Raw genomic sequence first — 24,128 nt, forward strand, 5'->3', positions numbered from 1 at the left:
GCGCCGTACGTCCGCATGGGCAAGTATAGACATCAAGACGTTAGGCAGCGTGTTCATTCCAGTGCGTTCATTCCAGTGCGTTCGGAGGTCATGAATCAGCACAGTGCGTAACCATGCTGTGCTGTCTGCGCTGTATTGTTGACGGCGGTCTCACTAGAATTCGGCTGAAGCACCCAATGATCACTGTCTCCCAACTCCCAGTTCCTCGACGTAATTATTTCTCCCAACCATGGCAACTACTCCTCTGCCATCCGCATAAACTCACTCGATACGCTACTTGATCAATCTAGACCATTCATTCACGGGGAGCACGCTCGGGAACTTGATCAAGACGGAGAGAGCGCGGACGGACTTGCAGCGCATCGTATCATGACGACCTTCCCTCCCCCCATCGTTCAAACACTCTTGAAGGACAGACTGGGCACGGGACAACCCCACAAGTCAAGCTTCCATACCCCACTATCTTATCACACGCACCCATTGCCTCCGCCGGCGCGCCTCCCCCGGGGCCATGTCCAATCGATCGATAGACGCTCTCGGCCTCTCCCCTCGTCTTCCAGCTCCTCTCTCACCTCCTCTCACCTCAAAATCCCCTCCTCATAGCTTAGCGCACCATGGACGTGACCAAAGCCCGCTCCCAGTACCCCATCCTGACTGGCCCCGAGCCCTTCGTCTTTGCCGACAACGCGGGAGGGTCCCAGGCTCGCTCGGACGCTTGTGCGACGACTCGTATGCTGACTCTCGTATAGGTACCCAAGAACGTCGTTAGCAGGGTCGTGGACTACTTGCTGAACACGAACGTCCAAATGGGAGCGGATTATCCAGTGTCGCAGGTTGCGACGCGTCGGGTCATGGTGGAAGGCCCGACCGCAGCCAAGGTGCGTGTTTGTGTCGATACTCTACACTTCTAGTGAGAGCACGTTCTGTGTTCGCTCATGTGGTGTCGCAACATGCTAATCCGACTCACAGATCCTCTTCAACGCGGATAGCGCAGACGAGATAGTCCTCGGTCAGAGCTCGACCCTGAACATCGAGAACCTCGCACATGGCCTTTCAACCGACGTGAAGACCGGAGATGAGATCATCATCACGGGCGAACACGAAGGTGCGTATGAGGCGACACTAGTCCATTTCCTTTCTTTCTCCTTTGCTTTCTCTCATCCATCCACTTCTTTGCCCCTGTGTCTAATCTGGCTATCCTACCCAGCCAACGGCGGGCCCTGGAAGCACCTCGCCGCCCGCACCGGCGCTACGCTCAAGACCTGGCCCCATCGCCAAGTCGACCCCGCCAACCCCTACGCCCTCGCGCTCGTCATCGACGACCTCCTACCCCTCATCACCTCCAAGACGCGCTTAATCGCCTTCACCGCGACGTCAAACATCCTCGGGAGCGTCGTCCCCGTGGCCGACGTCGTGCGCGCCATCAGAGCGAAGGCGGCGGAGGTAGGCGCGGCGAAGGTGGAGGTGTGCGTGGACGCGGTGGCGTACGCGCCGCACAAGAGGATCGACGTGAAGGCGTGGGACGTGGATTACTGCGTGTTTTCGGCGTACAAGGTGTACAGCGCGCATGTGTCGGCGCTGTACGTGCGGAAGGCTGCGTTGAGTGGCTCTGTGTCGTCGGTGGTGCACCACTTCCTGAATGTGAGCGCTTTCCAATCGTTTGCCGCCTCCCACTGACGCGCGACCAGGTCCCGGAGGTCGCCTACAAGCTCATGCCCGGTGGTCCCGGCTACGAGGCCGTCTACGCCCTCACGGGCATCATCCCCTACCTCCTCTCGCTCACCCTGGAGGGCGAGAAGCTTCTCGGGGAGACCAGCCTGTTGCATGATCCGTAAGTGCATTCCTTCATCCTTGTCTTTCCTTTACAGCTGACATTTCCTGTCCCGTCGTTCCGATGCTGACTGTACTCCAGCGGCGCGGACAGCATGCCCCTCCTCACCAACCCCTCCATGCCCGCCGTCCTCGACGGCGTCTGGTCCGCCATCGCCGCGCATGAGCTCACACTCATGGCACCGCTGCTCTCCTTCCTGACCCACCCCGACCAGTGGGCGCGCGGCGTACGCATCGCTGGTGATGGGGGCGCATTCCTTGACGGAGGAAACAACGCAGTGAGCGCGCCCTTCCAGAACCACGTCGCCGGCCGCGCGCCGACGGTGAGCTTCGTGATGGTGGAGAGCAGCAATGGGAAGCCGCGGCTGAGGAGCAAGGAGATCGTCGAGTACTTTGATAAGAGGGGGAAGGTGGGCACATTCTCTGAGGCGTGTCGAAGTGAGAAAAGGAGCTGACCGCATCTGGGTGCAGATCGGTATTCGGTATGGCCATTTCTACGCGTACACGCTCGTGAGCCAGCTGTCGCCCCTCAAGGACCCGGCAGACGGCGTCGTCCGCATATCGCTTGTGCACTACAATACGGTCGAAGAGGTCGAGCGCATCATCGAGGGACTGAAGGAGGTCCTTGCATAGACGAGACAATGGGGGAGTCGCAACGCAGACATGCGCTGCAAATGTACACTATATTGATTCATTACACGGGCAATCCAGGAAGTATGTAAGTACGTGTGTATATTCACGGATAAGTATAGCGTGGCATGCAGCTAAGCAGAGCGTGTCATACAGCTAAGCAGAGCGTGTCATACAGCTAAGCAAAGCGTGGCGTGAGGTACGTGAGTGCACATGGCGGGTCTATGCTACATTACAGGGCGAGTTAGCGGGCTATTACAGAGCGGGTCAGCGGGCAATTACAGAACGAGTCAGCGGGCACAGGTCTACTGCAATCCGGTGTACATGTCATCAGGCTGTCAGAGGAGCGCGGCGCGGTCGGGGGTATCAAAGGTATAGTACAGGACGAAGAATACACTTGGGACTTTCCTAGGTATGTGGATTGGACAGCTACTTGTCGCAGAGGCTGACGCGCCTGTTATAGCGGTAGTTGCTCAAAGCGGTCCACGACGGGCATCGTCCGCGCTTCTGCCCGGAGGCGGGACATGAGGCGACCGCTGCTTCGCGGGGCTGACGCTGTGCTGGCCACTTGGCGGCGGTGGCCGGCCAGATGTTTGTGGCTGTCCGGCGCGAGTCCTCGAAGGTGGTCGCAGTGCGGCGCACCTTGGCGACTGGCGCCATGTTCTCGTCGTCGTCGTCGTCGTCGCTGCTCTGCTGGTTGGTAGTAGCCGGGGAGGTCAGAAAGGACGGCAGCGATGGGAGATTGTGGCTGGCCCCGCGGCGGTCGCTGGGATCGAGGCGGAGGGGAGGCAGGCTGATTTCGCCCTGGGTGTTGTACCAGTGCGGCGATAGCGCGAGGCTGGGCATAGCCCGCGCCGTCGATGGGTTTGCCTCTTGCTTGACGCCCCGCGGCTGCTGGCCGTGCGCTCCTTGGGGACTGGGAAGCCTGATGGCCGGCCCGCCGGCGTAGATGGAAGCAGAGGACAAAGAGCCAGGCCCATACGTAACGTGAGAGCCGGAAGGCGAAGTGTATTGAGCTGTAGAGAGCCCGCCGGTCAGGCGATGTGGGCGCACACGGACAAAGTTCTTCTACGTACCTGGTGAGGGCATCCGACTGCGCTGCGAGGAAGCCCCGTCCGGCGTGGGCGTGTACATCTCGCTCTCGTCTTCGGGCGATGTCGATCGCTGCGCGGCAGCGGCGACTTTCTTCTGCTGGGCCCGAGCCTTGCGCTTGGCGGGGTCGTGGATGGGGTGAAACTTGTAGTCGGGATAGAGACGCTTGTGCTCGTCCGCGATGCGCTTCGCTTCGAGGGCCCAGGGCAGCTTCTCCTCTTTGGGGAGACCGTCCCAGATCCTATCTGAATTACATGATTAGCCGACGACAGCCTCGATGAACTCGGGAGGACGTACGAGCATGGGTGCATAGACCACCGGGGAGCATCTTTCCGTACGATACGCAGGCCTTCATGAAAGCGGAGCGCCACACAATCCACTGGTTGGGCGGACGAGCGATCTTTCCGTCCTTCCCTGGCCTTGGAATCTCGTACTCGCTCATCCCGACCTCAGGCAGAGGAAAATCATACTCGGCGTCGTCGACGACGAGCCGTACAGTGCGGAAGAACGTCATATCAAATCAAATATTAGTGGCGATGGCTGGACAGCGGGGAGGGAGGGTGAAAATGGGACAAAGTACGGGGAAGAAGTAAGGTTGGCCACGCACCTTTATATCACACCGCATCCGTCTTCTTGATGCAGTCACCATTCATAGATGGATTGGGCCACAAGCACTCACACACGTGGAAGCAGCACTTTGTTGTCCTTTTTGTTCTAGTGCGCCGCATGGCTGGGTAGGGGCAGCCGCATCGGGGGTTCGCGAGAGAATGAAAACAGCATGCAGGCGGGAATGGGATGCCGAACGACGGACCGTCAATGGTGAGTCACGACTCCCCGGGGAACACTCCTTTTGTCCTTGAAAAAGGAAATGATCCGTTATCGGCGCGTTTTGCTTCCGTGCGGAGGCTTTTCGTGCCCTGCCCTGATGTACACCAACGCACACGAGGTGGCAACCAGGTCAGAAATGCTGACCAGCCAGAACCCCAGCAGCGTTGGAAAGGGTGCAGGCGACACGGAAAACACCAAAATGCAGAGGCGGTGTACACGTGTTGGTTTTTCTCAAGCAACCCGAGCCGCGAGGAGGTTGTGCTGCAAATAAACCAGAATGGAACAATGCCGTTAAGCGCAGAGACAATGAGCCATTGTGCACTGCCAGCCCGAGATGGTCCTTACGTCGTAGGTGATCGGCGACCTGGAAGTGGGGGAATGAGGCGCTAAAAACAAAGGAACCCAAAGTGGGAATTTCGGAGTTACACTTGCGATCAAAATGATTGCAAGATCGGCGGTCTTCCAAATATGGAAACTCGGACCGCTCTCCGAAGGCAGGCGCGCGCACCGCGCTGAATCCACGCGTTCCTTGCTCTCTCCCCTCATCATCGATGCCGCGCACTCGAGTACCATGCACCCCCACCAAACGATCCCTCATCGTCCACATCCGTGACCGTGATTTCCTCCCAAACGGCAGGCCGAAGCCATGGGATGCAATCGGACAGGAAGTCGGAGTCGACGCGTCGACTGCTTATCGTAATTACGCGAAAATGAAGATACTGAGGAACCCATACTTCAACAACCTCAAGGGGAGGGTCGGAAGGAAGCGCCGATGGACTGGAGAGGAGGCAAAGACCATGCAGGCCACCATCGAGCAGGTCCTCGATAGCGGAGAGGCCAAAGACGGCGCAGACGTCCAGCGGCTCGTCTGCCCTGATGTCCCGAAGAGCACCGTGCGTCGTTATCTGAGGGAGATGGGTCTGCGGGGCTACGAACGGTGGAAAAAGCCAGCGCTGAGCCCCGTTCATGTTATGAAGAGACTGGCCTTCGAATACTACATGCGTAACAACGTCCCCAACCCTCGTATCATCATCTTCAGCGACGAGAAGCGCTTCGAAAACCAGCCAGACGGTCCCTGGCGCTATTGCAGGAGGCGGAGGGGTGAAGCGCTGCTGCCACGCAACGTGAAGATGCGGCGAAGGCATCTAGGAGGGATCATGGTGTGGGGGTGCTTGACATCGAAGGGTCCTGGCCGTCTAATTCGGGTGCGTGGCAACTTGATTTTCCCTGAATCTGCTAATACTCGTGCAGATCGACAACATCATGAACAGCGAGCGCTACATCCGAATCCTCGAGGACGGATTTCTCGGCACTCTCGCCGACTATGGCCTCGATCGTGCATCGGTCATTTTCCAACAGGACAACGACTCCAAACACACGTCGCACGTCGTGCAGGATTGGCTGCACGATGAGCACATCATTGTCCTCCCCTGGCCCCCCAACTCACCCGATCTGAGCATCATCGAGAATCTGTGGGATTGGATCGATAAGGCGGTCCGGTCTCGTACCCCTGTCCCATACACCAAGGACGAGTGGTGGAAGGCCGTGCAGGAGGAGTGGAAAAGGATACCCCAGCACTATATAGACAGCTTGTACGACTCGATTCCGCGGCGGCTCGCAGCTGTTTGCGAGGCTCAAGGTTACTATACTAAATATTAGGTTATTCCTAGGAGATTTCGGACTCTATCTATTCTCATCATATGCTAGCTTCATAGATGTTGCATATACATTATAGTGCAGCAGTGACCACCCCTGCATGGAATGCAGAGCATTAGCATTCACGACGCGCTTAGGCAGTTTCCATATTTGGAAGGCCGCCGATCTTGCAATCATTTTGATCGCAAGTGTAGCCGCGCCTTTTTCCAATCGAACCGTGACTCACATGCAATGTTCCACTGGAAGTACGGAGCCCGAAACTGATCTGCACCGTCCTTTCAGCCGACTGTCTGTCGCATGCTAGTAGCCTGCGTCGCTGGCTCAATCACAGCAGCTGTCAATGGGAGGCTGCGGAAGGCGCTGACGTTGCCGGCAGAATGGGGAAACTAGGGCCTGCGTATCCCCATCCGAGGCAGCCTTATTGTGCTGCTAAGGCGCACGTAATGAAGAACCTCGCATGAGTTATTGCTACTCCCCAACGTGGAAACAATTGACCTCCCCAATTGTTCCCCTCGCAGAGAGGCAAACGCCGGGCGTCAAGGCCTTCAGAACCCCGCGTGCAAAGTTCACGAAGCCGCAGGCGCCAGGGCGACGGAGGCGAACGCAGATGGAATCAGATACCTTATCGCGCTTTCATCTCAGCGAGCTTCCCAATTGGGATACAATGTTCATTCCGTAAAGCTTCCATTAGCCTCCGTCGAGGTCTTGATGTTGACGCGCGATCCGTAGGGGCGTGCCGATGGGAAGGTTCCCACACGCATTCAAGGCGAAGGTCTTGTGCGTGCACGATGAGTCGGCTGGCGCACTGGCCCGATGTGAGGCCCCATCGCCGACGCCGAGTATTGTATTCGAGGGCTCGTGCACAGAGCGTCTGTCGGACCCGTCGGTCGCCGGGCGTGCGACATAACGTTAGACCTGTTGATGAGTACAACCTATGTGGCGTAAGGTGTTCAGGCCGGCAGATGGTCTCAGCGCACCTCAGTCGGAATCATTATGGATGGCAGCCGTGATGTGAAAGTTCGAGGCTCTGGAAAAGAGCGCCAAGATGGGCACCGAAGTCAGGAAAGTCTGGCGCGCTAAGGGTCAGTGCTTACAGGCATCAAGTCGGGCCACAAATAATTGAGGGCGCCCCTCAGTACAGGCGCGTGGTTTAGGCGACTAAAGCTGCGTGTACTGGGAGAAGCTGTCGAATGGTGGCGCAGCGTGCCGGCCTTTCAGAACCATATCGCCCGTAATGAGTTGGTGACAGGATTTGCAGTGCGTCAATATCAAATAGGCTGCAAATAGCCCAGGCCAGCTTCAACGTTTGAGGGATTGCAAATAGGAAGAGCAGTACTCTCTCAAAGGACGGTAGCGCATGGTGGCGTTAGCGAAGTTCGAATGTGACACTTGGTCACATATTTCGCGTGGCTGCAAGCAAGGACAAACACCGCGCGCTCTTTGGCTTCTACCACCATGCCGCCTCGCGGAGGATGTTGAGTTTGTCTCTCGATCATCCATCTCTAGTCCAGAAGGATTAAACTCGTCTCATAACCATTTTGGAGGATATTTGCTGTCCTTTCACTCTCCTCGAATGGCGCCTCGAGCGCGCCCTCAAGGCGCCATCCCACGAACCAGTCAAGGCCCTGGACCTCCCTCGGGACACACACGTCCAGGCCCTACTACGTTCGTGGAACATCGACGCCTGCACGATCTCCTTGATGTCTCCTTTGGTCTTGGGCTTTGTTGGCCTTCACGGGGTGCTCGGCCTCTGGACCTCGAGGAGCGCGTCAAGCGGTGGGATTATGCGGGTAAGTCCCTAAATCGGAGTTGAGCACGCCGATAGGTCGCCTGCGCCGCTCATAGTGGGGGGACGGACATTCTTGCTTTGAAGGGGTTATGTTAGTCCTTGTAAGTCGTCACAATAAAGTCACGGCCGTGCAGATAAATCACAACGCAAGGGAAAACCTATCGTACATACTTCGAATACAAGAGATCGGCGCATCGTGTATTGCTCACTGAACTGCTAGCTTCGGATAATATGTCCTCTCCTCTGAAAATTTATTTGCGCGTGGCGTGTTAGGCCACCCTCTACGCACGAGGCCGCCCAAAGAACCCGCGTCTATTGCCATACGTGTCCAGCGCCGGATCCCAGCGCCCATGCATCGGGCGCCTCCACGCACGCCTCGAGTGCGCCAGCCAGGCGCTAATGAAGAGTAGGATGGTCATCACGCCCCATCCGGTCCACGCGATGGCGATGAGCGCGGTGAGGATGCGGCAGGCGCGGTAATGCCAGCACCAGGAGAGGTCGCCCCAGTAGTGCTGTGGTGAGGGGTCAGATTTGAGTTAGGCGTTCGTTGTTTCAATAGCGTAGTGAAGGGAGAGTGGGCGAGAGAAAGGGGTGGGAGAAAGGGGAAATGGTTAGGAAAAAGAGTAGATGGATACGTACCGTAGCGTAGGCAACGCCAACGAGCCAGAGAAGCCAAAGGAAGACGAGGGTTCCTATTTCGTGGCTGAAGGTTCCTGGGAAGCCTGAGACTTGGAGGCCGCGCTGAATGCTATGGAGACTGTAGAGTACAGACGTCAGAAGTGAGAAGCATTGAAGTTGGGAAGGTCGTACGCATAAATTGACCAGAAAATGGTCAAGACGCTCGAGACAAGCAGCTCGACGATGGTGCGCTCTACAAAGACGTAAAATGTCAGTTACTTCTATTCTATCAGTCAAGAGAGTAGGAACGTACCGTAGAAATCGCGGCCTCCGTTTAGCGGGTCGCCAAGGGGCAAATTCATGGTATAGTGGACACGTGTGATCGTGAGGCCCAGGAGTGTTATAGAGAGCAGCAGCTGCGATAGAGTCGAGTGTCAATTGTTGGGTGTCCTAGACGAATCGAAGGGCATCTGCGCGCACTTACGAGCAGAATGTAAAGCGCCATGCGCAATGACGGCATACTGGACCCAGCGTAGGCCATGGTGTCGATGTTATCCGAGTAAGTAGGTGAGAGACTGACAACTTAAGCAGTCCTTGGAGAGACGACAGTCGAACGAAGGCCTGCCCCTCCCTGGCCTCTATAACTACTTCCCCAGAGCGCACCATGAGGTGTACACGACGCTAGGGAATGAGGACCTAGCCGAGGATTGGGGCGCGAGGAGTCATGAGCTACATTCAGTTCTTCTAATCGAGCCTTCATAGAACGCTCAACAGCCGTAGCGGGGTCAGGAGATCGCTCATTCCCCAATCGCCGTGGACTCCGCGAGGCAGTAGGTGTAGTGAAGGACGCAAGGATGACGTGTGGCTGAGGAGAGAGATCCTATTGTGAGTCCATACTTCTATCATTGATCATGACATGCGCGGCGAGCATGGCGGAGTGCAAATGCTCATGGCCGTCGAGTTCAAGACGAACATCCCACGAGCATGGGCGCTCGGCAATTGCCGCTCCGCCGGGCGCGTCGGTGGCGTCAGCACGCCGGCAGTCTCGGACGCGTACCCCACGCTTGCGATCCGGCTTACACGCAGCAGCGACGGTCACGATGATTGCGAGTCTCAATGTCCCTATCTCTCGCCCTTGTCCTGAACCGCCATGTCCGACGTACACCTCCTCGTCCTCGTCCACGGCATGTGGGGGCATATAGGTACGAGCATACGCGTTTGACTTGTGTGGGCGCAATGAACTCAGCGATGATTAGGCCATCTCGAGCAGATGAGACGTGCCTCGGAGGCCATTAAGCCCACGGATGGGTGCAGACTACACGTCTTGCGGCCGGTAACAAACTCGGAGGAGCATACGTACGATGGCGTCGACTGGGGAGGAGAGAGGGTCGCGCAGGAGGTGCGTCGTGCGATCGGCCCAATGGACTTAGATTAACGTCGAGACAGATCCTGGATGAAGTGGACAGCCTGAAAGACAAAGGCGACAAGGTCGTCAAGTTCTCGATCACTGGCTATAGCTTGGGCGGGCTCATATCACGATACGCCATAGGGTACGCCTCGTACTCCCCACCGTTACAGGCTTACTAAACTCAATTAGGATCCTGAAGCAGAAAGGTTTCTTCGACTCCATCATCCCTGTCAACTTCATCACCGTCGCAACGCCTCACCTTGGCCTCATCAGGTCCGTCGAGTACAGTCTGGCGTCGCCTAAATAACGCTTAACCTCCTGCCAGATATCGGACAACACTCTATACTCTATTCGCATATTTCGGCCCCAAACTCCTGGCCCGTACTGGCGAACAGTTCTACTCTGTCGACAAATGGTCAGCGAACGGGCGCCCGTTGCTGGAGGTCATGGCAGATCCAGGTAAGATCAGGGACCTGGATGTATGCGCTGGTTTACCAATCATATGTGCAGACCGTATTTTCTATCAGACCCTACGGTCTTTTCAGCGCATCGCTATCTATGCTAATGCGTACGTCCACCGTATGTGCTTCCGTTGAACGTCGCCAACCTTTTTTTCCAGCGTGAGCGACCATACTGTTCCATATATGACTGCCGCAATAGACCTGGACGACCCGTTTGCTGATATGGAAACGAACGGACTACAAATGTGCGTACATAGCGCCGTCACTACCCGCACTTCCACTGATCACCTTGGTGCAGAGAATTGAACGAGAAATACAACAACGCCATAATCCTATCCTACCACCTACCCGACGAGCCACCCGCGAAACAGCACAGCAAATTCGACGCCCGCAAGCTGGCGACTAGCGCCGTGAGTTTGGTCAGTATGTCGGGCTTGCGATTCCGCCTCTGACATTGCTGCAGCTGCTGTACGCCGCTGTGCCGCTCATCGCACCTATCGCCATCCCCTACGCCATCACGCGCTTCATGCGCGAGTCGCGCTCGTCCCGCGCGCGCATCAAGCTTCTCAAGACGGACGAGACGCTCGCGGCCATGTTGGAGAAAATGGAAGCGGACGTGGAGGGAATGGTGGTTGGCTCGCCCACAAGCCCGACTTCGGAGAGGGAGAAGGAGAGTGCGGTTCCCATGGCGGACGTGGAGGTGGATATCACGGAGCAAATGCACGTCCTGCAGGTACCTAGGCGGTCGCATTCGCCGGACGCGACGATAGCGTCCTCAAGGCCTGCGTCGTCGGAGGGGACGCGCGCGTCCACTCCTGCTCAGGATGTTTCGACGCCGGCATCGTCTCCGCCCACTTCGACGTCCGTGATCGCGACTGCGCCAGAGGGGACGACTGCGAAACCCCTGCACCGCACCCGGTCCATGTCTCAGCTTTCCACGTCGTCGAAAGAGCAGAAGAAGTGTCATCGCCGCAAGGAAAAGGTTCCGCACCCGGTCACGACGCCGCTTCAGCACAAGATGGCTGAGCAGCTGAACGCGTTGCCATTGGTCAAGGTGCGCTTTCATCTCTGGCGTGCTGTGGAAAGCTGGTTGTTGATGAGCACGTAGGTGCGCACTTTCTTCCCGGGTGCGGTGAACTCGCATGCGGTAATTGTGTGCCGCGACTTGGAGACGTTCAGTTGGCAGAAAGCGGGGCAGGGCGCGCTGAGGCACTGGGCGGATAACTTTGTCGCTTGAAGGACATGATCACTTCGGTGCTCGCAGACGCCGGGGGTGATGGCCGCCATTATTTATGCCATTGTGAGTGTTTGATTCGTTCCGTTTTCCGCATGGATTAGCGCTGACCGGCAACATAGACTTGGATATCATCATTTTCTGTATTTATATCGAGGAATTGTAGAAGTCATCATTGTTTGGCGTCGCATTCAACGAAGCAGAAAGTGTTCTCTTAAACCCATGTAACATAATCCATACACCCTTGAATTCCCTGATTCTTCGCAACTCCCCCAAGCAGCAGAACTTCTACAACATGACCATAGCAGCGCCAAACATAAGACCGCCGATCTCTACGGCGATGACCGGAGCCACCACACCTCCAACAAGGAAGAATTCGTGGTGCAAGCCGGAAGCCGCGTTGGAGTCGGTCGCGCTCGCGTCCGCGTCGGACGTGGTGGAGGATGGGCCAGTGGACGTCGCGCCCGATCCTGACGAGGTCCTTGTGCCGCTAGCACTCGATGCGCTGCTACTCGCCGACGCGCTGCTGGTCGCCGACGCGCCCGTCGATGTCGCTGCGGAGCCGGACTCTGACGTCCCGCCGACTGGCGCAAGGTCAGTCATCTCGCTCGGGGGTAGAGGGGTTATGGCACGCACTAGCCGCGCACTCGGCTGCTTGCAGCTGGAGGGCCGTCTGCTGCTCCTCTTCTGTGCAGTTGTCTTGCAAGCAGGACTTGGCGTCATCTTGGAAGCTTGCAGATGTGCACACGCATTGCAGGTCCGTGCTATGAGATCGTCAGATCGAGGGAGGGTGGGTTAGGGGCAGGGATACTCGCATCGACGAGCAGCCGTTCGACGACGCGGCGTCGCTCTGTGTCTCGTGTCAGCGAACGCTCAGGTGTGGGATGTCGTGCGCACCGAGCATTGCAAGATGCAGGCTGAGATGCCTGCAGTGCTCGTGGCCGCCGCACTGGTAGCTGCAGACGTAGAGTCCTGCGCGAGGGCGGCCGTAGCAAAGACCAGGAGAGCAATGGGCGCGAACTTCATCTTGCGCAATGAGGATCTCAAAATGCAGGGAGGGACGGGTCAAGCAGGAGATTCGTCGCAGAGGAGCGCACGCAGGACGCGCGCTTTTAGTGCGCGGACCTATATAAATGGTGGCCGTCTCGGATGTCATCTCGAAGGTCAGGCGGGACCCCGACGGTCGAGAGCACCGAGCCGCGCCTTGCCCGCTGAATGGGCTCGTGGCCACGAACCGTCGGTGGGGTGACATCGAGGATCGAGTTTTATGGCATGATTCCCCGCGTGCACGCTGCAGAACGCGGTCTCGGCTGTTGAGCATGCCGCTGGGGCCACCAACATTGCAGGCATCGACAAAGTTCTCGAGGCTGTTGGTCTCGGATGTCCGGTCTCGAGTGTCACGAATATTGGAGAAATGGATAAATAAAGTAGGGGATAGATAGAAATGTCTACGATAGATACTGTTGCTTCCGCGGAAGAAAAGTCCAGAGAAGCACATGAGTGCGAAGAATGAAAGAGGAGGAGCGAAAAGAAATCAACTCTGGGAAAGTAACGGCAGGGGTCGCTGACGGAATTCTCTAGCAGACGAAGGAGCGAAGCAGTGAACAGCAACGGGGTGAAAGTTATAATACGGCTATCGCCCCAACGAAGAAACCTCCTGCAGTTGCCAATCCGGCACCCATGAGGTTGTTGAACGATAGATGTACGTGCGAAGCGCCGTTGCCGTAGTTAGCCCAGCCAGCTTCTTGTGTTGATATTTGCGTGGCAAGCATGCTGGTCTTCGTGGCATCTGAGAGACCAATCAGCGATGTGCACAGCTCACAATAAGTCGAGGACAACGTACATGCGCCACAGTTCCCTTTGATCATGCCTACCGCCGAGTCCCTCTGGTCCGCGGTGCATTCCTTCTTCAGGCAGTTCTCCATATCGCTCATGAAGTCCTCTGAATTGCATACGCAAGGGAAATCACGGCTGGGAGAATGGGTCAGCGTCGGAGCGTGCGTCTTGTAAGGACGCCTACATGGACGTGCAGCCATACTGCCTGGCGATAGGGGCCTGCACAAGTGTGGTCAAGACGATCGGCAGAAAGACCATGCTAGAAGTACGCACCGTGCAGCCGACGATACACTTCTGTGAGTTCGGCTGAGCAGACTCGGTATGTTTCGAACTCGATGCTGTCTTGGAGCCGTGATGGGTGGTGGTGTCCGAGTCGTCCGCGTCGGTACTTGTCTCATCGTTGTCGTCCTGTTCGTCGTCGTCCCCGGAAGTATCCTTCTGCGCAATAGCGACGACGGCGAGAAGCAAAAGGAATAGCGTAGACTTCATGACGGAGGAAAGTGTAGATGGACGGCGTTCTCTCACAGGGAGGAAGGGGAATCACACCAAGCGGCCTACTAAGATGCCTTTTGAAGCACCCATGTTCGTATGGTTTTCGCGAGCGAGATCTTGGCTGAGCTATGTCATGAAGGAAGGCGCCAAAATGGTTTCATTTGCAGTGGCGTATCAATAGTGTGTGCATGGACCTCGGAGGTCGACAGACCAAATGCGCACGATATACGAATTGCACTTGGCCTGGTCGAGGAAGAGTTTGCGCCCGAACGGGAGCGATGAGGAAATAGGAAGAGCTGTGTTCGTCTCCGATCTCGAGTTTATATCGCAGAAGAACCTGCACGGGCGTTCTTCACTGAGATGATCGATAGTCGAGGACTGTGTTCCAATGATTTCGAGGCGTAGTTACGCCTTCTTCTGTCAGCCTTCCTGAGCTATCACAGCGGACATCGGTGGCGAAGAAGACAATGCCTTGTTAGACGCCTTCAATCGCGTTTGCGAGCGGGCCCGTGCGGATACGAGCAGCGAATAGCCTCGTTCGGTTATGCCCTAACCCATGCGAGAAGTCGCCCAGGGAGCTACGTCGAAGCCAGAGATACGATGAAGCCACCAGTATAAGAGTTGCATTCGTCAAGACATATCCTGTCGCAGAACAAGACTCAGTTCACAACCAGTCTTCATCAACATCGTGGTTGAGTTCAAGATGCACTCCGGCCAGTTGCGGTTCAGAACCACCGACGGCAAGTGCCGCAAATTAGTATGCCGGCGGATCAAAAAAGAAGCACCAGGACCTACCGCCGCCCACATGTTCATATTCCATGTGGCTAACCGCTGATGCAGACCGAGAGCTTATTCAAGGTGCTCACGGGATAGCGGGCGCCCGTTGGTATCAGGCGACGTATTCTGAAGATGGGTCAGAGGATGCGAGGATAGAATATAGGACGTCAGGCGCTGAATAGGCTGCGTCAGTACACTGAACATGATGAGGCCCACCACGCGAATGAGGAGCCTCCGCCGCCCGCCTGAGATGACCCCGGTTTGTTGGACAGTCAGCCGAGCGCGTGTGGGGAGGATGGCCATTGTATGAGATCGCCCGAGGGAAAATGGCGCGCGTACCGTGTGACCAGGTCACGACTTGCGAGCGGAGGGCTGAAGGATGCGCCCAGCGAGGGACGGTTCTCAGGTTGCTGGGATTGCGCAGGACAATAGCACATGCCATTGAGCGTTGCCAGAATCAGACAGCTCTTACAGCCGGTGGGCCTTACCTCACCTCAGTGCCGTCTGCCGTACTGTATTCCGTTCATCAACGACCGCGCAAGCGACGCCGGCGGAGATCATCAAGAAAACCCGTGCGATAGAGTCCGTAAGTATACAAACGAAGTGCGAGTAACTAAGACAGCAGATGAGATGGGATGCGCTGAGCAAGTCCACCGATAGACCAACTTAAACCAGGAGAGCGAGAACCAACAGGAATGCCGGGATATGTCGAGAGAGGCGGGCTCGTCAGCACAATGCCTTGTCCCTCTCCGCATACGGCAACGGTGCTAGAATACGTAATTCTGTGCAGCGGTCAGTTCAGCGCTCGAGGCACGCAAGCGCAGCCAGGACTGACCGACGACTTATTCGTCTGCGCTTGCGATTGCCGTTCGGCCGCGTATGGGTCCCATTGTCTAGACCAATTCGCGTTGAGATTTGTCGGAAGCGTAGGCTGCGGCGCGCTGACAGGGACAGAATATGGCGCCGTGTCGAAGTAGCTTGGGTCCAAAGGCGGGAGACCAGCTGGTGGGAAGGGTGGCATGGAAGCCCTCCCAAGCATACTAGCGCCAGCATGCGTGAAGAACGGATCGTCGAGACTGGCGTTGGTGGCCGGCGGGAACGCGCCTAATGACAGATCGTTGGGCATGGAGAGCATGCTTTCCTGCATAGACCGTCGGCGCTGTAGCTCCATGTTCTGCCGCTGCAGGGCCTGCTCGTACGCGCTAGCGGCGTTCGGAAGCATGGGGAAGCAGCGCATGGCCTCGAACTTGGTGCCAACGAAGATGTCGGAGGACTGCGCTGATCTGGGCATAGCGGCGCACATGGACGGGTCGGGGAGTGATGGCGTGGGAAGCGGGGGTAACTGGTCAGACCACGACGGCTCGGGCTTGAGCGCTATACAGGAAGAGAGCGAAGAGGTCGCGTCAGGGTTGATGGGGGACAGTGGTGCGGCGCTTGAGGACGGGGACGCATTGCCAGCGGAGGTCACGGAAGAGACGCTCTTGCGGCGTTCGTACGGCGCGGCGGAATCACGGCGCGGACGGGTCGCTGAGGTTGAGACGAAGCGGGTGATGCTGTTGTACCTGCCATCATGCAGAAATCAGCGACCTAGCCGAGAGGGTACACGCGCCGCTGAGTACGGACCTGTTCTTAGCTGCGAGCCCCGTCCGGCCGGGAAAGTACGTTTTGACGATCTTCGTCCAGACCTTGCCGTGTTCGTTGACAGCGCGGATGAGCAGATCGTCCTGCGCCGCCGTCCACGTAGTGCGATCTATGGCGGGATTCAGGGTGTCTGTCCACCGCTTGGCGCATTCTAGGGGGAGGGTGAGAACGACCGACGCCAGAAAAGTGGTGGGCCTCACGATCGCTGTTCCGCGTCTGGACGACTTGGGCGACAAGGGACCATCTGCGACGTCGCTCGATCAGCTGAGGGGATAGGAATGAGCTGGAAGGGGCGCACCTTGTCCCGTGTTTCTCAATTGCCTTCACCAGACGCTCGTCCTCGTCGGGTGCCCAACCACCTTTCACGACGTCTGTCGCCATCTTTGCAAACCAGCGCTTCCGGCAGTCCTTGTTCGTGCGTCCCGGGACGTGCTTGGAGATAGCATGCCACCGCGAGGGGTTCGAGTTATTGGGATCCTCTAAGCAGCGTCAGAGTGGTACAATCGACGACGCTCGGGGGACGCACCAAGCTCGACGGCCTCCCTGAGCAGCTGATCCTCCTGCGCGGTCCAGGACCTGCGTTCTCTTCCGAGGGACGACATGGCGGGCGGGGGACAAGGGGACGGCGTCGGGGGTCGCAGCGGAACGTGAAGAAGAGGGTCTGGTGGGGTGCGGCGGGGGGTATTAATATGAGCAGGGGTGGTGAGCGTATGGGGATCGTTCTGGCTCAAGGGTCCAAATCAAGCGCGCAGTTGGGGGCCCGGCCGCAGGGAAGGGGATAAGCGTCTTCTGATGTGATGGCAGATGTTGACAATACACACGTCACGTGCGCCGCATTGGCCGGCTCGTATGCCTCCGCCCGACGTCGAGACGGCGTGAGATTTCGCGATATTTTACACCATCTACAAGGTTGATGCTCTCGACGATCTACACGCTTTCTCCCTCGGAATAACGGCATGGACATTGTCGCATTTTTACGCGCCGCCACACTTGCATTCTCCTGTCTCAGTTTCACCACGATCCTTGCTGACTCCTCCGCGACGAGCTCCTTCATTGCGGGTCTGCCGGATCGTCAGGACGTCAATTTTAATGCTAGTCACGCCACACGTCAAGTGCCTGAACTCGCAGAGCTCGCGCAGTCCATTTCCTCTGCGACGATGGGAAAATCGCAAAATACCTGCGAGGAGGCCTCGGCGCCTTCCTGATCCCTCTGTAGTCCGCGCACAGCACCACGTCACTTCCCTGGCTCCAGCCCGCGTGCTCATTGCTCTGGTGCAGGACGAGAGCGCGTCGAACGTGACCTCTGACACGGACGTGTACCGCTGTATACACCTGTTCCGAAGCGCCCCGTGGCATGGTCGACGGCCATTCATCGCGCGCGCCTCCCAATCAAGCGTCATCTGCCATCGGGAGGAGCACGATGGAGTCTCCATGTAAGAGTACAATGGAGTGTTCGCACCTGTCCACCAAGTCACGGTCGCAAGGATCTGCTCCGCCGCTGGCGCAACAATCGTCCCGCGATCTAGCGACAGTGGATGCTTCGAGCTGTGATGCCGGGAGCGTCAGCCTGCGATGGGACCTCCCCCTCGAGACTGACGTTCTCCCGGGGGGCATCAGGAGGCCGCCTTGGCGATGCGTTGCCGGTGCATGCATTGAGAAGCGCTCGTGCTCGTCGGTGATACCTAGGGGTCACATTGCACTGTCTTCCCACCCTTTTGCACGGCGTCAGTCCAGCCTGCACTGGCGTACGGCAAACAGACGCACCGCAGGTCTTCCTCCCCCGAAGATGCATACGCGTCTTCCATCCCTGAAAACGCATCCAGTTTCCACGATCGCGTATAGTACTGCTTCTCCACGGTCGCGTTTATGGCGTGTCCATGTCTCTCACGAGCAGTGACCGTGTCTTCTCGAGCAGTGGCATGTACATAAGAAGCCCACACGCAGAAGCGCATGATAAGCGCCCAGCAGGTCGGTACTTCTCGTACTCCCAGTCGGTAGTCCTTGTAATCCCCGTTGGGACTTCTATGAAGCCCAGCAGGCCGGTACTTCTGGCAGGCCTCGTTGTTCTATTCGTAGAACCTCGTTGATACTTCTTGTGCAACCCGTCGGCTCTCCTTGCAGAACCCTAGCAATCCCTGTATCCTTGCAGCATGCCGTGAGCGAGGCGAGCGTTGCCTTCATATCGCGAAAGATGTCTGTCTGTATGCCGTTAATGAAGCAAGCAAAGACGATGATCACCCCCTTCGCGAAGCCGTATCCTCTCATTCGCCCAAGCGATCGCCTTCGTTATCCCAGGCGATCGCCCTTCATCGTTTAGGCGACCTCAGATGAGGTGCTTCTGCGGCAGATTGGTGGACAGGCGATTTACGAGCACGCCGCGAAGCAGGCCACAACCTTGCCGTGATAGACACAGGATAAGCCAGCGCGAACCAGGGCGCAGGCAGCGCACGCCTTCTGTATCTGCTGAAGTCCTTCCGTATCAGCGCGAGTGTCCTGTAGCTGCTCGACAGTATTCTGTGTCGGTTGGGAGGTTCTGCAGCGACTGCTTGAGACGGCCTGAATATTTCTGTGGCGGAGACGTGCTTCCGCTGTTACGAACTGAGGCCCCTACCAACTGAGCTCCCCGAATGTGCAGAGGCGCTCTGCATCGGTTGAGTGCTTCGGTATGGTTCTGTAGTCGCAAGCATCTTCCGAATTAGCCAGCATCTTCGCTCCGGTTCGTATCGTCGCCGCTAGAGCGTGGCAGCGACCTGATCATGGGAGGGGGTGCTGTGATACGGGAGGTGGGACCGTGTCCTCGAGAGATGGCAGATACGCAGACAAGAGATGGTATTGGCAGATACGCAAGAGATGGTACGCGAGGAGAGATGGGGAGGCCACAATCCCTTCGCCGCCGGCGAGCAACGGCGAACAAGGCGGCGAAATGCAAACAAGTGCAAAGTTGAACTTGCGCGCGTGAACAGTTGACTGTTCTCACGAGCCAGTCGCGTATCAAACGCCCGTCGAGCGAGGAGAGGCCGAAGACCCAAGGCAGGCCGATCAGATATCAAGATGGAGGGGACTGCCGAAGCGAGCGTCATGGGTGCTGGAACGAGTTGTATCGTGAAGGCGACCGCATATATATTCGCGAGTTATTGCGCTGATAGACGAGGATATGATCTAGATGATGGAGTGGAAACCCTTTTGAGAGACAGAACGCGTCGCAGCGAGCGGTTGAGGGAAAGATGGCGGTTTTAGTCAACCGGACCGATTGGCCGAATCACGGTCGAAGTTCAACGTTCAACCGTGACGCGCGTGACCCAGCGTGCGCATTGCGCGCGTAGGATACACAACCCTCATTATGTCGTCTGAGGGGAGAGAAATTCTAGTGATTGAAATTCTACCGAGGGTGTTCCGCCGGGTGGAAGTCCGCTCGCTGTCAACCAGGATGGATAGGGAGGATCTTCGCCTGAGTTCGTTTCTATCTACCTACCTATCGTACATACTTCGGTATTCTTGCATCGATGATTGGAGGCTGCAACTTGAAAGCAAAATACTTATCCAACAAGTTACACCGTAAATCGAGCCCCGCCTCTCTCATCTCCACCATCCACTCGAAAGCCTCAGCATGATCCTCCACATAAGTACGTTCGCACGCCTCGAAAGACGAAAATGCGTACTGCCAACCATCGTCTGGCCAGAGGTCTGTCCGCTGATCGAGCTCGAAGTGTTGGAGCATGGCCCTTCCTAAGATCACAGGCCGTCTGCGCGACTCGACCATCGCCTTTATATCGTCCATGTCGCGCCGAATCCAGTCACTATGCATCGTATGCATCGACAGCCGCGTCAGGTTGGGTAGCAATGGGGCACTTGGGTCGTGTGCTCTGAGCAGCACGCCGTCAATGACCAGCGAGTGCCCGTACACGTCCTCCTGCCCAAGGTACTCCCACGTCGCCAGCTCGGTGACGCCCGGCAGCTCGCACAGGACTCGATCAAGTATGTCGCCGCTCTCTCCGCTCTCGAAGGTCTCCACGCGGAGTGTGAGGGAGGTAATCTTGTCCCCGCAGCGGCGGGCGAGGCGGAGGAGGGCGAGGAGCTCCTTGTTCAGATACCGCTCGGGGTCCTGGACGTCGATGTGCTCCATGCGAAAGACAATTCTGTGCAGGGAGGGCGCGGTCAGGTCACGGCAGAGCTCGGTCGCCTGATTGTTAACGTCGAGGACCTGGAGCGCGGGAAGAGTGAAGGGCACGGTGTCCGTGCCGCTGCAGGCGGTCATGGATACGGTGAGGTGGGTGAGCAAGGTGCAGGGCGAGAAAACGTCGATGAGATCGTGGAGAGAGTCGTCGTAGGCACCGAGTTGAAGGTCGAGGGAGAGGAGCTGGGCGTAGGGGAGGGTGATTTGAAGAGGGCGGAGGGTGCCGGCGATGGTTGCATTCGTGAGGAGAGGCGCCTGAATTGTGAAATCGGGACCGATGATGTCCTCCTCATCCGAGTCGTCCTCCGTGCCTGCCTCGTCGGATTGCCCGATATCCAGGCAAGGCTCCTTTGGGATCACACCAATGTCGAGCTTTCTCAGCAGCGGCGCATTAAGCTCCGTCACCTTCATTGCCACGACAAGGGGAAAGCTCAGTCGAGCCTGTTCCCAGCGCACCGACTGTCTAAGAACGTCTTCCCAGAGTAGCACTTCCTCTGCAGTAGAGACTAGACGCCGAGATGTAATATGTATGTGAACGGGGAGCGGGTTCGAGCGCGCTAGAGCGGCGCGCGCAAGATGACTGCTGCCATCTGTTAGATAGCCATCCACCCATATGCGTGCCCATAGTCTGGGGCTACCCAGCGTGATCTGGCGCCAATATTGGCAGACGTGTGCGGAGAGCATGTTCGTAACAGGTTGCGAGAGGAGGAGAAAGATGCATTCGAGTAATTCGACCGAGAGGCGGTGAACGGGGGGAATAGTGCCGTCAGGTGAGTTCATGGTGGTCTAGCCTGTCGATACAAGCGCGAAGTCCGCCGTCGAAAACGGTGCTAACTGGCGTGGAAGCGAGCGGAGGAGAGGAACAGAAGTCACAGCAGTCACCGCGTTACTTGTCGTCACACCGTGCCTCGATCGATCAAAAACGGCTTTTGATTCAAACGCCCATTGTTCTGAACAATGGCCGAGGTTCATGATCAGTTTGACACCATCTTGATCCTCGACTTTGGCTCTCAGGTGTGTCTTCACCTGTCTTTATCCCAAAGTCGAGCTTAGCAGCCGTAGTACAGTCACTTGATTACACGACGATGCCGCGAGCACAATGTATACGCCGAGCTGCTTCCCTGCACCACGAAGCTTGCGGACGTCAAGTTTAAGCCCAAGGGTATATCGCACGCGTTACCCCAGATGACACTGCTCTGAACTGCTCGTGGAGGTATCATCCTGTCCGGCTCGCCCTATTCCGTGTACGACAAGGACTCGCCGCATGCCGATCCTGCCATCTATGACTTGGGCGTGCCGATCTTGGGCATCTGCTACGGCCTGCAGGTAAGTCGATTGCGCCTGCATGACCCCGCCACGCTCATCGCCCCTACGGGATAGGAAATTGCCTGGCACATGAAGGGCAAGGTCTCCAAATGCGACCACCGCGAGTACGGCTTCGCGTCGGTTGACATTAAGAAGCTCGGATCCAACTCGGCCGCAGATGCACTCTTTGAGGGTCTTGGGGACTCGCTTGAGGTATAGACGCGTCTCTTATTCCCGCTATACTGGTCCTCATGTGAGTCCAGGTCTGGATGTCGCATGGTGATCAGCTCTCGGAGCTACCGCCCAATTTCCATGTCATTGGCGCGACAAAGACGGCACCTTACGCGGCCGTCGCACACGACACCAAGCCCATCTACGGCATCCAGTTCCACCCGGAGGTCACGCACTCGCCGCGCGGTCGGGAGGTGATTGGGCGCTTCATCAAGAACATCTGTGGGTGCCGCGCGCACTGGACGATGGTCCGTTCGACCTTGCATCCTAGTCAATAGCTTGCTGATGAAGTAACAGGAGGAATTCATCGGCAAGGAGATCAACCGCATCCGCTCAATTTGTGGCCCCAAGGGACGCGTCATCGGCGCCGTTAGCGGAGGTGTCGACAGCACCGTTGCCGCGAAACTCATGCACGAAGCGATCGGCGACAGGTAGGGTCCCAGACACAGCACGTCGAGCGCCCACTGACGTGCGTCCTCCCAGATTCCACGCCATCATGGTCGACAACGGCGTGCTGCGCCTGAACGAGGGCAAGCAGGTGCACGAGATGCTTAACCGGGATCTGGGGGTCAATCTGAAGGTCGTCGACGCGTCCGACCTCTTCCTGTCGCGCCTGGAGGGCGTGGAGGACCCTGAGCAGAAGCGCAAGATCATCGGCAACACCTTCATCAACGTCTTCGAGGCGGAGGCGGCGAAGATCGAGGCAGAGGCCGAGGAGGACGAGAAGAAGGGTGCGGACGCTAAGGGCCGGATTGAGTGGCTCCTTCAGGGCACGCTCTACCCGGACGTGATCGAGAGCATCAGCTTCAAGGGCCCTAGCGCGACAATTAAGACCCATCACAACGTGGGCGGCCTGTTGAAGGACATGAAGCTCAAGCTTATTGAGCCGCTGCGCGAGCTGTTCAAGGGTGCGTATATCTTTTCCATTCCCACCGCGCTTATGCAGTGACTCACTGGGCCCCCAGATGAGGTGCGCGCGCTGGGCCGCCTGCTCTCTATCCCCGCGCCGCTCGTCCAGCGGCACCCTTTCCCCGGCCCCGGCCTCGCCATCCGCATCCTCGGACCGGTGACGCGCGAGCAGGTCAAGATCCTACAGCACGCGGACAGCATTTACATCGAGGAGATCCGCAAGGCAAACTTGTACGACCAGATCGCGCAGGCGTTTGCAGTCCTGCTCCCCGTCAAGGCGGTCGGCGTCATGGGCGACAGCCGGACGTACGAACAGGTCATCGCGCTGCGCGCGGTGCAGTCGGAGGACTTCATGACCGCGGATTGGTGAGTGAGTGCGGAGCGATACCGACGGGGTGCTTATGATTATGTAGGTTTGTGTTCCCTGCGGACGTGCTCCGGAGGATATCGTCGCGAATTACGAACGAGGTGTCGGGGATCAATCGTGTCACGTACGATATCTCCTCTAAGCCTCCTGCTGTAAGCGATTTTACAACTCGGGACCGTGTAACCGCTGACTTCAGCGCAGACCGTCGAATGGCTGTAGAGCCCTCGTGAGGGCGTGTATTTCTGCTGCTTGTTGTTTGTTGTACACCCTAGACGTCCTTGCTATCGAATGCCGCTCCTTCCTGGCCGCCTTTTCTGGGTTACTCCGGATTTGCTGTCGCCTCCTCGCCGCAGATGTTCTATGAAGTCTTCCACGACGTGAAGATGGCCAGTATTCCTTCATGGCTTCGCCTCATGAAGAGACTTCGCATGGGTGACCTTTGCGTGATCGCCCTTGTATTCACTCTGACCAGCGCTACGCCCATCTGAAGTGGCAGCCCGCGTCGAAGAAGGATTCGTGAGTGTACTTTCTGGTGCTATGTCGGCGTATGTGCGCGTGGCCCCAGGGACTACTTCAGCATCTTCGTATAGCGATCTGACGCTAGACTTTTTCTGAGGTGCTTGCCTCTTCGACCTGGCTCCGGCGACACTCTGCTACTTGTTGTGGATCACTTCAGCAAGACCAAGATTGAAGCGGCGTACAACGGATAGTCGGAATGCTTCGATGTCAGTTCAAGCGGTCCCTAGTAATACTAAGACGAGTGGTTAACGTCTCCTAGAATTACGACATAGAAAGAGTGCCGTCACTAGAAATTCCTCGTGTCAAAGGTTGCGCAGACGGTGCGTGCCGC

General features: G+C 57.3%; 15 protein-coding genes across 15 annotated transcripts; 6 read left to right on the forward strand and 9 right to left on the reverse strand.

The window, feature by feature from the left end:
* Window positions 1-614: 614 nt before the first annotated feature.
* On the forward strand, window positions 615-2,463 carry SCHCODRAFT_02667624 (PLP-dependent transferase; the record flags this gene model as incomplete). The annotated part of the gene is made up of 7 exons (XM_003032301.2): window positions 615-671; window positions 750-878; window positions 970-1,105; window positions 1,208-1,641; window positions 1,689-1,831; window positions 1,913-2,240; window positions 2,302-2,463. 7 exons carry the CDS (start codon window positions 615-617, stop codon window positions 2,461-2,463), a joined length of 1,389 nt encoding a protein of 462 aa, XP_003032347.1.
* A 426-nt stretch (window positions 2,464-2,889) lies between these two features.
* On the reverse strand, window positions 2,890-4,066 carry SCHCODRAFT_02503711 (uncharacterized protein; the record flags this gene model as incomplete). Its single annotated transcript, XM_003031861.2, has 3 exons — window positions 2,890-3,476; window positions 3,537-3,797; window positions 3,850-4,066. The coding sequence occupies 3 exons, from the start codon at window positions 4,064-4,066 to the stop codon at window positions 2,890-2,892; spliced, it is 1,065 nt and encodes a 354-aa protein (XP_003031907.1).
* Window positions 4,067-4,386: 320 nt separating this feature from the next.
* On the forward strand, window positions 4,387-4,743 carry SCHCODRAFT_02625282 (uncharacterized protein). Its single transcript, XM_050345289.1, has one exon. It carries the CDS (start codon window positions 4,421-4,423, stop codon window positions 4,649-4,651), a length of 231 nt encoding a protein of 76 aa, XP_050199932.1. The 5' UTR covers window positions 4,387-4,420; the 3' UTR covers window positions 4,652-4,743.
* A 1,083-nt stretch (window positions 4,744-5,826) lies between these two features.
* SCHCODRAFT_02474494 (uncharacterized protein) lies at window positions 5,827-6,039 on the forward strand (the record flags this gene model as incomplete). The annotated part of the gene is made up of 1 exon (XM_050342731.1): window positions 5,827-6,039. A coding segment is annotated over one exon (213 nt), but the record flags the coding sequence as incomplete, so codon positions are not given.
* A 1,441-nt stretch (window positions 6,040-7,480) lies between these two features.
* Window positions 7,481-7,845, forward strand: SCHCODRAFT_02625289 (uncharacterized protein; the record flags this gene model as incomplete). Its single annotated transcript, XM_050345290.1, has 1 exon — window positions 7,481-7,845. A coding segment is annotated over exon 1 (204 nt), but the record flags the coding sequence as incomplete, so codon positions are not given.
* SCHCODRAFT_02625292 (uncharacterized protein) lies at window positions 7,719-9,103 on the reverse strand. The gene is made up of 5 exons (XM_003031860.3): window positions 8,928-9,103; window positions 8,757-8,859; window positions 8,636-8,696; window positions 8,465-8,582; window positions 7,719-8,337 (listed from the first exon to the last, which is right to left on the reverse strand). The coding sequence occupies exons 1-5, from the start codon at window positions 8,961-8,963 to the stop codon at window positions 8,107-8,109; spliced, it is 549 nt and encodes a 182-aa protein (XP_003031906.2). The 5' UTR covers window positions 8,964-9,103; the 3' UTR covers window positions 7,719-8,106.
* A 490-nt stretch (window positions 9,104-9,593) lies between these two features.
* SCHCODRAFT_02667628 (DUF676-domain-containing protein) lies at window positions 9,594-11,549 on the forward strand (the record flags this gene model as incomplete). The annotated part of the gene is made up of 10 exons (XM_003032300.2): window positions 9,594-9,645; window positions 9,700-9,842; window positions 9,890-9,993; window positions 10,041-10,124; window positions 10,177-10,310; window positions 10,362-10,419; window positions 10,471-10,557; window positions 10,611-10,722; window positions 10,776-11,366; window positions 11,421-11,549. 10 exons carry the CDS (start codon window positions 9,594-9,596, stop codon window positions 11,547-11,549), a joined length of 1,494 nt encoding a protein of 497 aa, XP_003032346.1.
* Window positions 11,550-11,649: 100 nt separating this feature from the next.
* Window positions 11,650-12,684, reverse strand: SCHCODRAFT_02625300 (uncharacterized protein). The gene is made up of 4 exons (XM_003031859.2): window positions 12,444-12,684; window positions 12,362-12,396; window positions 12,183-12,310; window positions 11,650-12,130 (listed from the first exon to the last, which is right to left on the reverse strand). Exons 1-4 carry the CDS (start codon window positions 12,570-12,572, stop codon window positions 11,835-11,837), a joined length of 588 nt encoding a protein of 195 aa, XP_003031905.1. The 5' UTR covers window positions 12,573-12,684; the 3' UTR covers window positions 11,650-11,834.
* A 175-nt stretch (window positions 12,685-12,859) lies between these two features.
* Window positions 12,860-13,916, reverse strand: SCHCODRAFT_02625301 (uncharacterized protein). The gene is made up of 4 exons (XM_003031858.2): window positions 13,656-13,916; window positions 13,567-13,601; window positions 13,390-13,517; window positions 12,860-13,335 (listed from the first exon to the last, which is right to left on the reverse strand). The coding sequence occupies exons 1-4, from the start codon at window positions 13,869-13,871 to the stop codon at window positions 13,169-13,171; spliced, it is 546 nt and encodes a 181-aa protein (XP_003031904.2). The 5' UTR covers window positions 13,872-13,916; the 3' UTR covers window positions 12,860-13,168.
* Window positions 13,917-15,348: 1,432 nt separating this feature from the next.
* SCHCODRAFT_02625307 (uncharacterized protein) lies at window positions 15,349-16,912 on the reverse strand. The gene is made up of 6 exons (XM_003031857.2): window positions 16,819-16,912; window positions 16,591-16,771; window positions 16,493-16,536; window positions 16,275-16,443; window positions 15,487-16,213; window positions 15,349-15,433 (listed from the first exon to the last, which is right to left on the reverse strand). Exons 1-6 carry the CDS (start codon window positions 16,892-16,894, stop codon window positions 15,419-15,421), a joined length of 1,212 nt encoding a protein of 403 aa, XP_003031903.2. The 5' UTR covers window positions 16,895-16,912; the 3' UTR covers window positions 15,349-15,418.
* Window positions 16,771-17,731, reverse strand: SCHCODRAFT_02283371 (uncharacterized protein). The gene is made up of 3 exons (XM_050342270.1): window positions 17,400-17,731; window positions 16,819-17,340; window position 16,771 (listed from the first exon to the last, which is right to left on the reverse strand). The coding sequence occupies exons 1-2, from the start codon at window positions 17,646-17,648 to the stop codon at window positions 17,020-17,022; spliced, it is 570 nt and encodes a 189-aa protein (XP_050199935.1). The 5' UTR covers window positions 17,649-17,731; the 3' UTR covers window position 16,771; window positions 16,819-17,019.
* Window positions 17,732-18,431, reverse strand: SCHCODRAFT_02283314 (uncharacterized protein). Its single transcript, XM_050342269.1, has 2 exons — window positions 18,057-18,431; window positions 17,732-18,004 (listed from the first exon to the last, which is right to left on the reverse strand). Exons 1-2 carry the CDS (start codon window positions 18,242-18,244, stop codon window positions 17,815-17,817), a joined length of 378 nt encoding a protein of 125 aa, XP_050199936.1. The 5' UTR covers window positions 18,245-18,431; the 3' UTR covers window positions 17,732-17,814.
* SCHCODRAFT_01299096 (uncharacterized protein) lies at window positions 18,268-18,660 on the reverse strand. The gene has a single exon (XM_050341402.1). The coding sequence runs from the start codon at window positions 18,555-18,557 to the stop codon at window positions 18,315-18,317; it is 243 nt and encodes an 80-aa protein (XP_050199937.1). The 5' UTR covers window positions 18,558-18,660; the 3' UTR covers window positions 18,268-18,314.
* Window positions 18,661-19,726: 1,066 nt separating this feature from the next.
* SCHCODRAFT_02625317 (uncharacterized protein) lies at window positions 19,727-21,326 on the reverse strand. The gene has a single exon (XM_003031856.3). It carries the CDS (start codon window positions 21,244-21,246, stop codon window positions 19,765-19,767), a length of 1,482 nt encoding a protein of 493 aa, XP_003031902.1. The 5' UTR covers window positions 21,247-21,326; the 3' UTR covers window positions 19,727-19,764.
* Window positions 21,327-21,387: 61 nt separating this feature from the next.
* Window positions 21,388-23,619, forward strand: SCHCODRAFT_02625318 (GMP synthase). The gene is made up of 10 exons (XM_003032299.2): window positions 21,388-21,480; window positions 21,529-21,628; window positions 21,680-21,792; window positions 21,847-21,984; window positions 22,035-22,250; window positions 22,300-22,433; window positions 22,486-22,910; window positions 22,968-23,277; window positions 23,325-23,430; window positions 23,480-23,619. Exons 1-10 carry the CDS (start codon window positions 21,424-21,426, stop codon window positions 23,495-23,497), a joined length of 1,617 nt encoding a protein of 538 aa, XP_003032345.1. The 5' UTR covers window positions 21,388-21,423; the 3' UTR covers window positions 23,498-23,619.
* The last annotated feature ends 509 nt before the right edge of the window (window positions 23,620-24,128 follow it).

Source organism: Schizophyllum commune (assembly GCF_000143185.2).
Source record: "Schizophyllum commune H4-8 unplaced genomic scaffold SCHCOscaffold_6, whole genome shotgun sequence".
NCBI lineage: Eukaryota > Fungi > Basidiomycota > Agaricomycetes > Agaricales > Schizophyllaceae > Schizophyllum > Schizophyllum commune.

What these genes read in the sequence shown, in the direction of transcription:
- SCHCODRAFT_02625292 (XM_003031860.3), bottom strand. Translation starts at nt 8,963, where the DNA reads ATGCCGTCATTGCGCATGGCGCTTTACATTCTGCTC. An exon ending in CGGAGGCCGCGATTTCTACG is followed by an intron (nt 8,697 to 8,756) that starts GTACGTTCCTAC and finishes ACGTCTTTGTAG; the next exon opens with AGCGCACCATCGTCGAGCTG. An exon ending in TTGGCGTTGCCTACGCTACG is followed by an intron (nt 8,338 to 8,464) that starts GTACGTATCCAT and finishes CCCTCACCACAG; the next exon opens with CACTACTGGGGCGACCTCTC.
- SCHCODRAFT_02283314 (XM_050342269.1), bottom strand. Translation starts at nt 18,244, where the DNA reads ATGCGCTTCTGCGTGTGGGCTTCTTATGTACATGCCACTGCTCGAGAA. An exon ending in TCGGGGGAGGAAGACCTGCG is followed by an intron (nt 18,005 to 18,056) that starts GTGCGTCTGTTT and finishes GCCGTGCAAAAG; the next exon opens with GGTGGGAAGACAGTGCAATG.
- SCHCODRAFT_02625318 (XM_003032299.2), top strand. Translation starts at nt 21,424, where the DNA reads ATGGCCGAGGTTCATGATCAGTTTGACACCATCTTGATCCTCGACTTT. An exon ending in TCCTCGACTTTGGCTCTCAG is followed by an intron (nt 21,481 to 21,528) that starts GTGTGTCTTCAC and finishes TAGCAGCCGTAG; the next exon opens with TACAGTCACTTGATTACACG. An exon ending in GCCGCGCGCACTGGACGATG is followed by an intron (nt 22,251 to 22,299) that starts GTCCGTTCGACC and finishes ATGAAGTAACAG; the next exon opens with GAGGAATTCATCGGCAAGGA.
- SCHCODRAFT_02625282 (XM_050345289.1), top strand. Translation starts at nt 4,421, where the DNA reads ATGATCCGTTATCGGCGCGTTTTGCTTCCGTGCGGAGGCTTTTCGTGC.
- SCHCODRAFT_02625307 (XM_003031857.2), bottom strand. Translation starts at nt 16,894, where the DNA reads ATGTCGTCCCTCGGAAGAGAACGCAGGTCCTGGACCGCGCAGGAGGAT. An exon ending in CAGGGAGGCCGTCGAGCTTG is followed by an intron (nt 16,772 to 16,818) that starts GTGCGTCCCCCG and finishes GACGCTGCTTAG; the next exon opens with AGGATCCCAATAACTCGAAC. An exon ending in GGGCTCGCAGCTAAGAACAG is followed by an intron (nt 16,214 to 16,274) that starts GTCCGTACTCAG and finishes GCATGATGGCAG; the next exon opens with GTACAACAGCATCACCCGCT.
- SCHCODRAFT_02283371 (XM_050342270.1), bottom strand. Translation starts at nt 17,648, where the DNA reads ATGCCACGGGGCGCTTCGGAACAGGTGTATACAGCGGTACACGTCCGT. An exon ending in TGCGAGTTCAGGCACTTGAC is followed by an intron (nt 17,341 to 17,399) that starts GTGTGGCGTGAC and finishes CCCGCAATGAAG; the next exon opens with GAGCTCGTCGCGGAGGAGTC.
- SCHCODRAFT_02625300 (XM_003031859.2), bottom strand. Translation starts at nt 12,572, where the DNA reads ATGAAGTTCGCGCCCATTGCTCTCCTGGTCTTTGCTACGGCCGCCCTC. An exon ending in CCTGCATCTTGCAATGCTCG is followed by an intron (nt 12,397 to 12,443) that starts GTGCGCACGACA and finishes CACGAGACACAG; the next exon opens with AGCGACGCCGCGTCGTCGAA. An exon ending in TCGAACGGCTGCTCGTCGAT is followed by an intron (nt 12,311 to 12,361) that starts GCGAGTATCCCT and finishes ACGATCTCATAG; the next exon opens with CACGGACCTGCAATGCGTGT.
- SCHCODRAFT_01299096 (XM_050341402.1), bottom strand. Translation starts at nt 18,557, where the DNA reads ATGAGAGGATACGGCTTCGCGAAGGGGGTGATCATCGTCTTTGCTTGC.
- SCHCODRAFT_02625317 (XM_003031856.3), bottom strand. Translation starts at nt 21,246, where the DNA reads ATGAACTCACCTGACGGCACTATTCCCCCCGTTCACCGCCTCTCGGTC.
- SCHCODRAFT_02625301 (XM_003031858.2), bottom strand. Translation starts at nt 13,871, where the DNA reads ATGAAGTCTACGCTATTCCTTTTGCTTCTCGCCGTCGTCGCTATTGCG. An exon ending in AGTGTATCGTCGGCTGCACG is followed by an intron (nt 13,602 to 13,655) that starts GTGCGTACTTCT and finishes ACACTTGTGCAG; the next exon opens with GCCCCTATCGCCAGGCAGTA. An exon ending in CAGTATGGCTGCACGTCCAT is followed by an intron (nt 13,518 to 13,566) that starts GTAGGCGTCCTT and finishes CCATTCTCCCAG; the next exon opens with CCGTGATTTCCCTTGCGTAT.